The sequence below is a fragment of the Rhinolophus hipposideros genome, assembly GCF_964194185.1.
Source record: "Rhinolophus hipposideros genome assembly, chromosome: 16".
NCBI lineage: Eukaryota > Metazoa > Chordata > Mammalia > Chiroptera > Rhinolophidae > Rhinolophus > Rhinolophus hipposideros.
In genome coordinates, this window is record NC_138062.1 from 60494279 (window position 1) to 60507566 (window position 13288).

Consider the following 13288-nt stretch of genomic DNA (forward strand, 5'->3'; position numbering starts at 1 on the left):
GTGGGCTGTGGCTCCAGGAGCAACGCAATTGCGGGGGTGGCAATTGTGTAGTCCCTGAGCCAGGCCTGATATATTTCTGACGGCCTCCCAGGCCCGATCATAGCTTGGTACACAGTCAGTGCTCCGCAGAGGTTGCCTGCTGCTCTCCTGCCCAGTCCAACAGGCTTAACCTCGTCAAGGTCACGACTGCCTCCATCAGTGCCAATCCACTGGTCCATGTCCTCATCTTGCCCACACAGGCCTTGTGGCCTCTGAGACCCCACAGCCACCCATTCTCCTCCACCACACCACTCTGTCCACACGCACACCCCGTAGGTCACCCACGAAGCTGAACACCCCCGTGTGCAGGGGCTGCTCACGTGCCCGTTTCCAGCCAGACATGAGCCCTGGACTCCCAGCCTCTTGTTGGTGACCCACAGACTTCTCACCCTAGACCCGCCCAGAGGTGACTGATGGACTCACGCTCCCACTCCCACCCACCCCAGCCTGGCCCCCTCAGTAAATAGGGCACCTCCCTTCACCAGTCCCTCAGGCCAAGCGTCTCCTCGTCTCCTCCCCTATGGGCTCTGTTAGCAACTCCTGCAGACTCTGCTCCCAAACCGCTGGGAGCCACCCACTGCTCTCACCTCCACCCATACCCCGGCTCAGTCCTGCCCAGAACACCTGCTGCTGCCTCTCATGACTCTCCTGGCCCCCACAGCAGCCAGGGGCAGCTTTTCCAAAGCTAGAGCACACTCTCCCACCTCCCATGGCTCCATTCCCAGCTCTGACCTCATCCCCGCCCCCTCTCGGGCCATTTGCTCCACCCACCCCACTTGCTGACTCCCTTATTCTCTCATTCCAGCTTCAGGACCTTTGCACATGCTGTTTCCTCTTTCTGGGCTGCCCTTCCCCCCACCTCCTGTGGCAGTCACCTATTCAGTGAGGGCTTTCCTGACCACACCCCCTTCCCCATCTTCAGTGGGCCTGGGCTGTTTCCTCTCAGTGCCCGGATCACAGGGTGAGATGATACCTTCCCAGGGGCAGTCTCACTGCCTGACTGGCTGGGTGGTTCACCACTACATTGGCACATATTAGGTGCGCAGTAAATGTTGACTGAATGAACAGCATTGAGTGGGTCTCCTCTGAGCTGCTTTAGGCTGTAAGGCAGAGGGATCTGGACCACCCCTGCCCCGTGGTCAGGGCTGGGAGACCCCCACAGTGGGCTTTCAGGAGGAGGGGGCACGTAAGCTGACCCTGGCCCGTGCCTGTGGGCAGAGGAGCAATCCATCAATCGCCCCTTTGGTGCCCGGTCTCCTCAAGGGGCCCACCAGGCACCATGGGCGACAGTGAGGTGTCGGTGGAAGTGGCAAGAGGAAGACTGCTGCATCCCTGAGTGGGCAGGGCCGGAAAGCAGCCTTGGGCAAGGGTGGTGTGGGGGGAGCCCTGAACTTGCCAGTCCGTGCGGAGCTGAAGTCCAGCTGCAAGTGTCCAGTGGGGACACTGCCAGCTCCATTGCCCGAATGGGGAAACTGAGGTTGGGGAGGGTGGGACCATCGGCCGTGCAGAATTGGGACCTTCTGGACCTGGCTCTGGCTCCAAAGCTGCAGCTAGCAGCCCGGGGGCTTGGCAGGGAGGGCGGGAGGTGGGGTGGGGCCCGTCTTCTGGTGACAACAGCGCCCGGGAATGTGCCGGCTGGGAGGGGGCTCTCCGCCCCACACGCCTGGCCCCTGGGGCTGAGCTTCTCCGCAGTGCGCTGGGGGCCCTAAGCTGGGGATGGCTTATACTGGCATATATATTCCCTGGGTCGGGAATCCCAGGATCAGAACCCAGGCGCGCGGGTTCCAAAGTAGGGTGACCTTGAGGGAAAGGAAGAGGGAAGGACAGGAGCAGGGGATAGTGACCGGGAACGGGAATCCTTGCGGGGACATGGTCTAAACGTCGGTGGAAAGGGGTCAGCGCCCCGGACTCCCGGAACTCGGGCAGGGCGACCTCGGTTCGCGCACATTCCCAGGCCCTGAGCACGGCGCCCGGAATAGCAGCCCTGGGGTGGGGGTAAGGGCAGCCAGTCCCAGCGCGGCTCCCCCGCCCTGGGATTCCCAAAGTCACCGGGACATGGGCTGTTGGACACCAGACCGCGGTTCTGGGGATACGGGATCCACGCGACGCAGTCCCCGGCCGCAGATCCGCGCCGAAGCGCGCCACAGCCGCGCGAGGGCGCACGGGGCGGCCGCCCCTCTGGACCCCGGCCTGGGTGCGCCCTGGGAGGCCGGGTGGGAGGGGCCGACCCGGGCTCCCCCCGCCCTTCCCAGCGGGTTCCGCCGCTTCCGCTCACCCTGGGGCCGCCGGAGGAGCCAGAACGCGCTGCCTAGGCTCTACATCACCGGTAAGTCCCTCTTCCTATCCCCCCACTATCCGGGTCGGCGTCTTTTCCCCTCCCTGGGCCCAGGGTGGTGTGTGGCGAGACAGCAATCCCCAGGGTGGGAGAAAGCCTATCCCCCACTTCCTGGGGAAATTGAGGCCCAGAGGCGGGGCTTGTCCTGAGGTCACACCCACAGTTAGGAATGCAGCCTAAACAGGGTATGAATGTCCTGCTCCTTAAGGAGGGGTCTCTGGAGAATGGGAGGATGGTTCTTCTAGACCCTCATTTTCCATCACCTAGACCCCTACCTCACAGTCGGGAGCGGGTGTCAGAAGGCCAGCGCCCCTTCCCTGTCTCCTCTCCTCTTCAAACTTCTTCCTGCTTCCTGGGCCAGCCTGCGCCAGCCTGCGCGTTGGGTTCAAAGAGGGGCAGAGATGCAACTGGCTGCACAGCTCTGGTCAGAGATGGGGACCACCCAGCAATCTCCCAGGTTTTCAGCACCTGGAGCCACTTTGGCACCATATCTCTGATGCCCCAGGTCTAAATGCCAGAGCTAAAAGGGCCTGAGATACAGGGAAACTGAGGCTCAAGAGGGGCCATGGGTCCAGCAGAGCCCAGCCTTCTCCGCTCTGGTGCCCAGAAGCTCAGAGGCTGGAGGACTTTAGCTTGTCCTGTGCGTCCTTCGGGCACTGTTGACTGCTGGGCTCCCTGGCTCCGGCCCGAGAAAGGACTCACAAGGCAGCCACTTCCCTCCCCCTTTCTCTGCCAATGTCACGGTCATGCGGAGGGTGTAGATGTCAAGTGGCTTTATTTTTCCCCTGACAGCTGGGGAAACTGAGGCCTGGGGTGGCGAAGTCGCCAGCCCAGCAACCCCAGCCTCCCTCCTCTTTCTGCGTCATCTTCATCAGTGGCCCCTTTCCGTCTGCAGACTATCCTGGCACTCCATCCCACACCTTCTGCTCATGAGGCCATGAGGCTACAGCTGGACCAGGGCCAAGTCACCCCTCCTCGCCCCTCCTCAATCCAGGGGCTCCCTGCTGCTGAGGGTCTGGGAGCTGAGGGGGCCCTGGAGGGACCTGGCCCCTGACCCACCCCGTCTCTGCAAGGTCTCAGAGTCCTGACTGATCCCAGCTGGTCCCCACTGCACAAATGGGGAAATTGAGGCCTGGGTAAGTGGAGTGGCTGCTTCTGGCCTCACAGAAAGATAGAAGCAATGATGGTGGGAAGAATAGTGAAGGGTCTGGATCCTGGAGACACCCTGTGCACTACCCTGGAATGATTTGTTTTGTCGTTAGACACTGAGGAAACACCTACTGTATGCACCATAAGACAATAAAAAACTAATAAATAATTCTCTGAACTCTCCATCCCCATACCAGGCTCTGTGCCTCTCATTTTTGTTACCTGATCCGACGGATCCCTCAAAACTTTCCTGTAAGGGGGGCTGTATTATTACTCCATTTTTCAGAGATGAGAAGGAAGGCTCAGAGAGGCTAAGTTATTGCCCCAAATCACAGTCAGGGCAGAGTTGGCTTCAACCCCTGTCCTTCTGATGCCCCCACTGCAGCGACCCTCTCTGCTTCCGCAGACCCCACCCCCTCCGGAACCTCCTGCTTCTGCTGTGGACCCTCCTGAACTGTAGTTTGGGGGGCAGTGCTCAGGTAAGGGGGGACATGAACCCAGGGGGTATTGAGCATGGGGACCCAGCCTCCATTCCAGGCTGACTGTGCCTCTCTCTCCCCAAGTAGGGTTCAGGCGAGTGGACGCTGTGGGGTTCCTGGAGCCCCTGTTCCAGCTCCTGTGGGCGGGGTCTCTCTGTACGAAGCCGTCGCTGCATCCGGTGAGCAGGGAGTTGGAGCTCAGCTGGGCGGGGCAAGAGCGGGTGGTTCCTTGCCCCTCCTCTCCTGCCAGCCCAGCCAAGCCCCTGGTCGCACCCTCTGCCTGCCTACACATGCTGTGCCTTCCCCCTCTTCTTCCGCCCCCCCCCCCATGCTGTGCCTTTTAATCTTACTGATCCAGCTGGAATGTGGGTAGGGTTGGGGGGGGGATGGAGGATGTGCACACTGCCTCTGGGGAGGGGCTTCCTGAGGGGCCTGACCACACTCTGGCCATCTTGCTCCTCACAGATTTCCCAGGGAAGAACTGTGCTGGGGGAACACCCATGAGTACCGCCTTTGCCAGTTGCCGGTAAGTTCTGTCCACTGCCCAGACCCTCTAGTCTGACCTGAAGCCCCCCTGCTTCCCCATTCATACTCCCAAATATGTTTGCCACCCTGCCAGCTTCTCTGGGTTCCTCCAAGGCTGTCCCAGCTTCTGACACACCCATCTCTATCCCCAGGACTGTCCCCCAGGGGCCGTGCTCTTCAGAGACCTCCAGTGTGCCCTCTACAATGGCCACCCTGTTCTGGGCCCAGAGAAGACCTACCAATGGGTACCCTTTTATGGCGGTGAGTAACCTGCCCTCCTGTTGGGCCAGAGGGAACAACTCAGAGTTGTCAGGGAGAAGTGGCTGCTAAGAAGGAAGGGAAACTTGGGGGCTTGTAAGGAGGAGGGGGCATTAGCACTTGGGCTTTGAAGGATACGTAGGAGTTGGTGAAGTGAAGGGGGAAAAGCATGTATGAGGTGTAAAGCAGGGGCAGAGGAAGGCAGGGTCTGTTCTGCACAGAGTTGAACACCAGGCTGAGGATGTACTTGGAGTTGTATCCAAAGGCCAACAGTTCTCAAAGTTACCCCAGTAGCAGGAAATGTCGCATTGAACTGAAAATAGCGAGTTATATAACTGTATGCCCGGGGCAGTGTGCCTCCCGATTTAAGGGAGACAGACAGCCTCAGACGCAGTGGTGGGATCAGGCACAAATAAGCAAAACCTAAAATGGAGAAAGTTCCATTCGTCGACCTCATGTTTTGTTTTGTTTTTTATTTCTTTGCCCTAAGAGTTGGAGGAAATCTGCCATGATCTCACCCCCACAGAGGCCCATCAGGGCCAGCTCAGGCTCTGTTCCAGGAAGGGTCTGCCAGCCAGGCTTAGGGAGGTGGGAGCTTAATGGGCAGGCGCAGGGATCAAGGCTATAAGCCTGTGTGTGAAGACTGCCCACTGTTCCCCTCTGCTAAGCAGAGGGGGAACTGAGTCCTGGGGAGGGCCAGAGACAAACCTAGGCGATGTGGGACTCAGTCAGTACTGGACACTTTTCGTTGGGCACCTGCTGGGTGCAGGTCCCAAGCACTGATTGAGTTCTGTCCAATGCTGGGCCTAGAACCCTGTCTGGAAAATATTAGTGTTCAATGAGTGTTTGTGGAATGAATGAATGAATGAATCAAAGATGAATGAAGAATGGGAAATGATGTTGATAATAGATAACACGTGAGGACTTCTGATATTAGTACTTAATATGAATGAATGAATGCACATATGCATGCACGCAGGGCCAGAATACTTGCTTGGAGAGTCCCAGGTAGCTGGAGGCAGAATTCGTAAGTCCAGTTCTGGCTCCGCTTCAACCTCCATGTGTGGTTTTGGCTGAGTCTCTGGACCTCATCTGCCCAAAGGGATGGCTTTCTGGGGGATCCTGGTGGGAAGGGGGCTGGAACTAGGATGGACAACGCCCTGCCCACTTACTCCTCCCGCCCCCAGCGCCCAACCAGTGTGACCTCAACTGTCTGGCTGTGGGTCACGCCTTCTACCACAGCTTCGGACGTGTCCTGGATGGCACCCCCTGCAGCCCGGGTAGTCAGGGCCTCTGCGTGGCTGGCCGCTGCCTCGTAAGGACTCCCCAGACCCCGCCCACCTCCCATCCTGGCCCCTGGCAACTAGACCCCACTCCTTTTGGTTCCCTAGTCCCTCCCTCTGCCATATGCCCCGCCCTCCCTAGGCTCCACCCCAGGCTCCTCCCTCTGTGCCCGCCCCTTTACTCCCAGTCCCTATTTCTTTCATTTCAGGTTCCACCCTCGTCCCTAGATCCCAACCCTCTAGTGATCAGAGCCCCGCCTCCTATCCCAGGCGGGGGAGGGGCTCTCTATGACTTGTGTCCTCCCAACCCCTTCAGAGCGCCGGCTGTGACGGTTTGATGGGTTCAGACGCCCGCGAGGACCACTGCGGCCGCTGCGGCGGCGCCAATGACTCGTGCCTCTTTGTGCAGCGCGTGTTTCGTGATGCCGGTGACCGCTAGCCCCGTCCTCTCCGCTCTTCCAGAGCGGGCCCTTTAAGGAGCCGCGGCCCGGAAGCAAAGTCCCGTGCTGATTGGGCAGTCTGCGGCCCAGCGCCCTCTCGCTCGTCATTCTGATTGGTCATTGCCAGATTGTCCCACCCTCCCCAAAACAGATGGGTTTTAACTCTTTCATTACCTCAAACGATAATAATCTTCAAACGTTTACGGAGCATTTTGGGATACCAGGACCCTGGCTAACCTCTTTACCCGCAGTATCTCATTTAATTCTCAAAGCATCCCTCAAATACACCCCACCCGCACCCCAACATCCTCCTTCCCTCCCACCTAGGAGCCTTCGCCGGCTACTGGAACGTGACCCTGATCCCCGAGGGCGCCAGACACATCCGCGCCGCCCACCGGAGCCGCAACCACCTGGGTATCGCAGGGTCGGAGGGGCGATGCTCCCTGCTGTCCGCCCCGGTGCAGCCGGGGCACTGAGGCCTGGGGAGGGGAAAGCCTGGGTCGGGGAGGTGCGTGGGGACTGGTTCTGGTGTACCCTGGCTGACCCTTGTCTTGCAGCGCTGATGGTGAGCGACGGGAGCTACGTGCTCAATGGGAACTGGGCGGTCAGCCCGCCGGGGACCTATGAGGCAGCAGGCACCCGCGTGGTCTACACCCGCGCAACAGGGCCAGAGGAAACGCTGCATGCGGCCGGACCCACCTCCCAAGACCTGCTCCTGCAGGTGTGGGCCGGGCCTTCAGGGGAAGGCAGGGCACGTGGGACGGGGGAAATGATCTGGGGAGGCTGGGGACAGAGGGTCAGAGGGGAGAGGCTGGATTAGAGATGGTCAGAGGGGGTAGGGGAGGGGAGAGAATCAGAGAGGGGAGGCAAGAGTAGAAAGTCAGAGGGGGGAGGCTGGGCCATCAATTCGGAGTGCAGCTTCCTAGTGTGTGATATTCCCCTCAGGTCCTCCTGCAGGAGCCCAACCCTGGCATTGAGTTTGAGTTCTGGCTCCCTCGGGAACGCTATGGCCCCTTCCAGGAGAAGGCACAGGCCCTGAGCTGGTCCTTGAGACAGCCACAACCTCGGGAGGTGGAACCTCAGCCCCCTGAGACCCCTGTAGCGCCTGCTGCCATTCCCCCACGGGCCCTAACCCCCTCCCCAGGTGAGGTGGGGATGGCCAGGGTGGGGGCAAGCAGGCAGGTGAGGCGTGTGCCCTGACTGCACCCCTCCAAACACAGACCCCTGCCCACCCTGCCCTGACACCCGTGGTCGTGCCCACCGGCTGCTCCACTATTGCGGCAGCGACTTTGGTAAGAGAACTATTTCCCCAATCCTCACTTGGTCCCTAGTTGACTTGAGCTTGGCTCCTGTGTTGCTTACCTCTGACCCTCATCTGACTTTACGCTTGACTCCTTGACCTGACTCCACCTTGACCCCTTCTTCTGACCCTAATTTGACTCCTTGATCTGACCCTTTGCTCTACTTAAGTCCTCACTTATCCCTAATCTAATGCTGACCCCAGGCCTCAGCTAACCCCATCCCCTCTTCACAGTCCCCAGGCCCCCCCACCCACACCCCACCTGACCCTCAGTTCCCTCATCTGGCAATGGGGTATGTGGAGACTGGAGAGTTCAGCCACCCTCAGCACCACCCTGCCCACAGTGTTCCGGGCTCGAGTGCTGGGCCGCCTCTACCAGGCTCAGGAGACCCGCTATGAGGTGCGTGTGCAACTTGTCTACAAGAACCACTCCCCACTGAGGGCCCTCGAGTACGTGTGGGCGCCAGGCCGCTGCCCCTGCCCACCGCTGGCCCTCCATCGAGAGTACCTGTTGGCTGCCCGGCGCCTCGTCAGCTCTGATGGCACTCAGGACCGGCTGCTGCTGCCCGATGCCGGCTACGCCCGGCCCTGGAGCCCTGCAGAGGACAGTCGTGTACGCCTGGCCGCCCGACACTGCCCCGTCTGAGCCCCCGGATGAGACCCCACCACACAGAGCAACAAAGATGTGCCTGATCAGGCTCAAACTCAACTTATTTCCCCTCTTGCCCTGGCTTCCAGGGAGCTCAGAAATATCTTTCAACCACAGCTATGTGACCCTCCCTCACACACACTTAGACACCTCTGCATGTAGTCAGAGCCACCATCACGAGTAAGTAGGCACTAATAAGGACACACTGAATTGCCTTTTTAACTCTTATTATTACCTCTCACCCTGGCTGCCAGCAAACTCATAGCTATCTTATATTCAGAACTTTGGGTCTGTTTTTTTTCCCCTTGCCTCACACTCACTTGCTTAGAGACACTCACAAACAAGCAGGGCCCTGAGGAAGACGTGGGTAATGAGACATTGTAATGTATCAGTTTCCCCTCTTGCCCTAGCTACCAGAAAGCTCATCACTTTAACTCCCTGACATTCTGTGCTCTCTCTTCCTGCTGCCTCATGTATTTAGAGACTACCACAAACAAGCATTCCCCCTAGAAGACAGGCCTAACCGACTCTGTAACATACTCATTTCCCCTTTTGCCCTGGCTACCAGGAAGTTCAGAGATAATCTTCACAGCCTTAGCAATTCTGGCTGGGCACATACTCGGCCGCATAGACACAGGGGTGTTAGTCAGATCCACAACCACACTCTCACAGCACATACACACACGTGACTGTACGCGCCCCATCCCCTCCTCCTCCTGGTCCCGCCCCCACCTCCCCTCAGTAGGTCTGATCCTGTGAGGGAGGTGAGGACAAGGAATATATAAGGATGGGGGGCAGGAGGCTTTTGTATGTCCCAGGACTCCTCCCCATGGCCCCTTCAGAGCCACACGCAGGGGAGCCCTCCCGTTGGAAGAGGCAGTCACAGCCCCTGCCCTCAGCCTGTCCCCATCCTCACATGTTCTGAATAGATTCTCTTCATACATTCTTCTGGAGCAGGAGGGCCGACCTCGGTCCTATGAGAATTGGGAGTGTCTTTGGGGTGGCCCAGCAAGCCCTCCCCTATGGGGGAGGGGTCACCTTCTATCTCCCTACCTTGGATGGGGTGGCTCAAGCTGTCATTTGGGACAATCTGCTCTTCTGTACCATCGTGGTCATGTTTTTCTCTGGGGCGTGGATGCTGGCAGTGGGTGAGGGGTACACGACGTGTGTGTCTTAGGGCTGGATGGGCTCAGTCCCTGACCTTGCAGATAACCTTAGGCCAAGCCAGGCCCCTCTCTAGGTATCAGTTTCCCCATCTGCAAGTACCGTTTCAGCCCTTCTTGGCTCTGACCATGGGAATCACACTCTTTCTGGAGTCCTTCTCTAACCCTTCCATTCATTCATGAGTTCCTCCAATGGGTAGTTATTGAGCACTTACTGTATGCCAGTGGGACAGCCATGCCTGGGCAGTCCCAAGCCTGGCCCTGTCATCTCCAGCTGATGTTAGAGAATCCCCGGGGTCCCCACTAGCACGGGCAAAGTAAGGCACAGTTCCAGAGGGAAGCGTGGGGGCGGGGCGCCCCCTCGTGGCAGGATGAGGGAAAAAGTGAGTCAAGGCACCTGCGTTGCCTGCAGACCCCAAGGGCCTTCATGGACACCCACTTCTCTCATCATCCCTTGCCTTCCTCAGGAACGCCTCTCCCCACGCACCCACCTTCTTACAGCAGCACCCACCCACAGCTCCATTCCTCCCGGCTCGAAATTGTCCCCTCTGCCTTGTTGTGTCAGGGAGTGGGGGTCTCAGGCCTTCTCAGCCACAGGGTTCTGTGGGGCATCCCTGCCACCTACGCCTGAATCATCAGGACTGGCTGGATTAAGACAGGTGCTCCAGGGAGGGACCAGTGCCAGGTCCTCTCCAGCAGTCAGGGTGGCCTGTGACCACCTGAACAGTGACTCCTCTTTACAGCCCCTCTTCTGTGCGGCAACATTGTTTCCAGTAATGACCTAGGTCACAGTAAATATTACTCCCCCCCCTTTAGCTTTAAAACAATCTAACCATTGAAAGAATAAAATGTTACGATTCTAAAGATGCTCAAATTCTCAACTTAGTTCAGAGAGGAGCTAACATTTGCATTTGCCAGGGAAAAATATTACACTGTTTCGTTGTTTTATATTGAAACACAAATAAAAACTCCAGGGGGTTACATAGAATGACAGAAACAAAGTGACTGGACATCTGTTTTTTTGGGGGGGGTGATTACAGTTCCTGGCCCCCTTTTTTTAATAGCATTTTTAAATGTAATTGGGGAATATTGGGGAACAGTGTGTTTCTCCAGGGCCCATCAGTTCCAAGTTGTCCTTCAATCTAGTTGTGGAGGGCGCAGCTCAGCTCCAAGTCCAGTTGCCGTTTTCAATCTTTAGTTGCAGGGGGCGCAGCCCACCATCCCATGCGGGAATTGAACCGGCCACATTGTGGTTGAGAGCTCCCTCTCTAACAAACAGCCATCAGGCCGCCCTTCCTGGCCCTTTTTAAAATTAATTATTGTTTCCCTGCAGGGAATACCCAGGGCCCATCTGGGTTAGAGACCCAAACATTGCCTGAAGTGACCGCAAATGGGTACAGACAGGAACTTCTGAGAAAACAGGTGGCTGCGTCCTCACGTCCAGAACTGGGAATTCTCCAAATTGACTTCCCTCAGGAGGTGATGTTTATTAAAGGATAAAGAATTAAAACAGGCATGTTTGAAAACTTGTGTCCATGTTAGTAAAACTGCGATTGTTTCATTAGCCCCACAAAAGGTTATTTTCAACAATATTTCCAAATGCCAGCTCTGGAGGTCAGTCATGTTTTCCTTATTGTTTCTCATTCTCTGCAGATGGTACACCCCTGTCAAATGCCTGCGACTTACCCTTCTCTCATTGACCCTGTACCAGATGGCTGACCCATGGGAGGATAGGTGCGCACTCAAAGGGCTGCGGAAAGCCCTGGACTGTCTTGCAGCCCACAGGAATAGATGTGGGCGTTCAGGTGAGGTTGGCGTAACTACTTTGGAAAACATCTTGGCTGTGTCTGCGATCGATGAATGCAAGTCACGATAGTACGTTAAAGAGACGTGTCCATGTCCCAACGCCCAAAACCTCTGAATGGAACCTTGTTTGGAAAAAACGGTCTTTGCAGCTGTGATTAAGTTAAGGGTTTCAAGATGAGATCATTCTGGATTATCCAGGGAGGCCCTAAACCCAATGACAACTGTCCTCATAAGAGACACACAGAGGAGAGACAGAGAAGACGGCCATGTGATGGCGGAGGCAGAGATGGGGCGATGTGGTCACGAGCCCAGGGATGCTGGAGCCGCCAGCAGCTGGAAGAGGCAGGAAGCTCTCTCCCCTAGAGTCTCTGAAAGGAGCACGGCCCTGCCACACCTTGACCTCAAACTTCTGGCCCCAGAATGTGAGAGACTCAATCTTTGTTGTTTTAAGCCTCCCAGCATGTGATACTTTGTTCTGGCCGCCTCACCCTGCCCACCCTGCACTCTGCAATCTCGACAGCTGTGCGCATTGAAGGCCACCCCTGGAAAGTCCCTAGCAGCTTTAGTCACCATAACCCAAAACCGGACACTATTCAAATGCCCACCAACGGTGGAATGGGGTGAATAATCCCTGGCTTACCCAGCGATAGAATGAAAGGCTATCCACCAACAAAAAAGAGCAAAGTGCTGCCAGTTCCTGCCGCGGTGGTGATTTTGACACTGCTCTGAGTCAGACGAGAGAGGACGGAAGATACCGTGGACCTGATGTCTGCGTGGGGCTATGTTTAGGGGTGGGAAGTGACGGGGAGGGGCTGGCCGTATCGTCTGACTAGCTGTGAGTTGCGGGTTATACTCTCCTGTATGTTTAGATTACAAACAGAACAGGACTGCGGGGCTGAAGGTTACTGTTTCCACCTGGTGACACAGGTGTGTGTGCTCCCCACCTGTGCTCCCTGGTTAGCTGACTGGGGTGGGGCCCCAGGGAAAGCCTTCAAGGGGCGCAGCCAGAAGCTGTTTCACTGCTCCCAGGCACGGCAGGGTGGGGTGGGGTGATGCCATGTGCAGAGGGAGCCCAGCACCGCCATCTCCTCCCCCAGACCTCCGCCACCCCACATTCTCAAACAGTTGGACCAGCGATAAGCAGATTCAAAGATCTCTGTCCCCAGTGCCCATGTGGACTTCTCAGGAGGTTGCGGGTTCATTAATGATTACCCTTGACCCTCCCTTCTGACAAATCTTACATCCCCGAGTAAAAGCCAAAGTCCTCATCACCTCTTCCAGGTACCTGCATGGCCAACCCCCAACCCCAGACTCACCTCTTTTTTCTTCCCCTTGCTCACTCCCCAATCTTTGTACCCCACCCGGCACAGGCCTGCCTCAGGGCCTTTGCACAGGCTCTTTTCTCTGCCTGGACTACCCCTCTCCCAAGTCTCTCAAGACTTCTGCCTTCACCTTCTTCATGTCTCTACTCAAATGTCACTTCCCTGTGGAAGTCTTTTTCTGACCCTGACATTGCAGCCTGACCACCCCCCCAACTTCCGGCTGCATTTTCCCCCCATGCTGTCAACTTTCCAAACCTCTGAGAGCGGGATTTTTATCTTTCTGGGTTATTCACTGTACCCTTTGTTCCTGGAACAGGGCCTGACGTACAGTAGGCACTCAATATCTGTTGAGTGATGGAAGAAATGATTTGGAGTGCTCCGCAGAAGCGCTTGGCACTTCCCCTCCCCTCGTAGGCGTTCTCAAGGATGACACATGGGGCTGTGGTGTTGATGGCTGCACAGCACTGCCTCCTTTTTCGGTAAACTATCTTAGATGGACAGGGTCACCACCAGTTGGGGACAAGCCGGGCCTGCTAAGGA

The 13288-nt window shown here is 57.1% G+C and overlaps 1 protein-coding gene across 8 annotated transcripts; it reads left to right on the plus strand.

The window, feature by feature from the left end:
* Positions 1-2066: 2066 nt before the first annotated feature.
* Positions 2067-12312, plus strand: ADAMTSL5 (ADAMTS like 5). 8 transcript variants are annotated; one of them, XM_081076986.1, is made up of 15 exons: positions 2195-2365; positions 3270-3510; positions 3930-4002; positions 4090-4181; positions 4468-4528; positions 4680-4788; positions 5973-6100; positions 6385-6496; positions 6836-6922; positions 7066-7229; positions 7454-7652; positions 7729-7800; positions 8153-8421; positions 10954-11133; positions 11274-12312. In XM_081076986.1, exons 2-14 carry the CDS (start codon positions 3491-3493, stop codon positions 10978-10980), a joined length of 1413 nt encoding a protein of 470 aa, XP_080933112.1. In that variant the 5' UTR covers positions 2195-2365; positions 3270-3490; the 3' UTR covers positions 10981-11133; positions 11274-12312. The 8 variants fall into 8 exon arrangements, with proteins under 8 accessions (XP_080933114.1, XP_080933117.1, XP_080933113.1 ...); XM_081076988.1 differs by lacking the exon at positions 8153-8421 and having other exon boundaries at positions 2067-2365; positions 3909-4002; XM_081076987.1 differs by lacking the exon at positions 8153-8421 and having other exon boundaries at positions 2109-2365; positions 10954-11099.
* Positions 12313-13288: the final 976 nt, after the last annotated feature.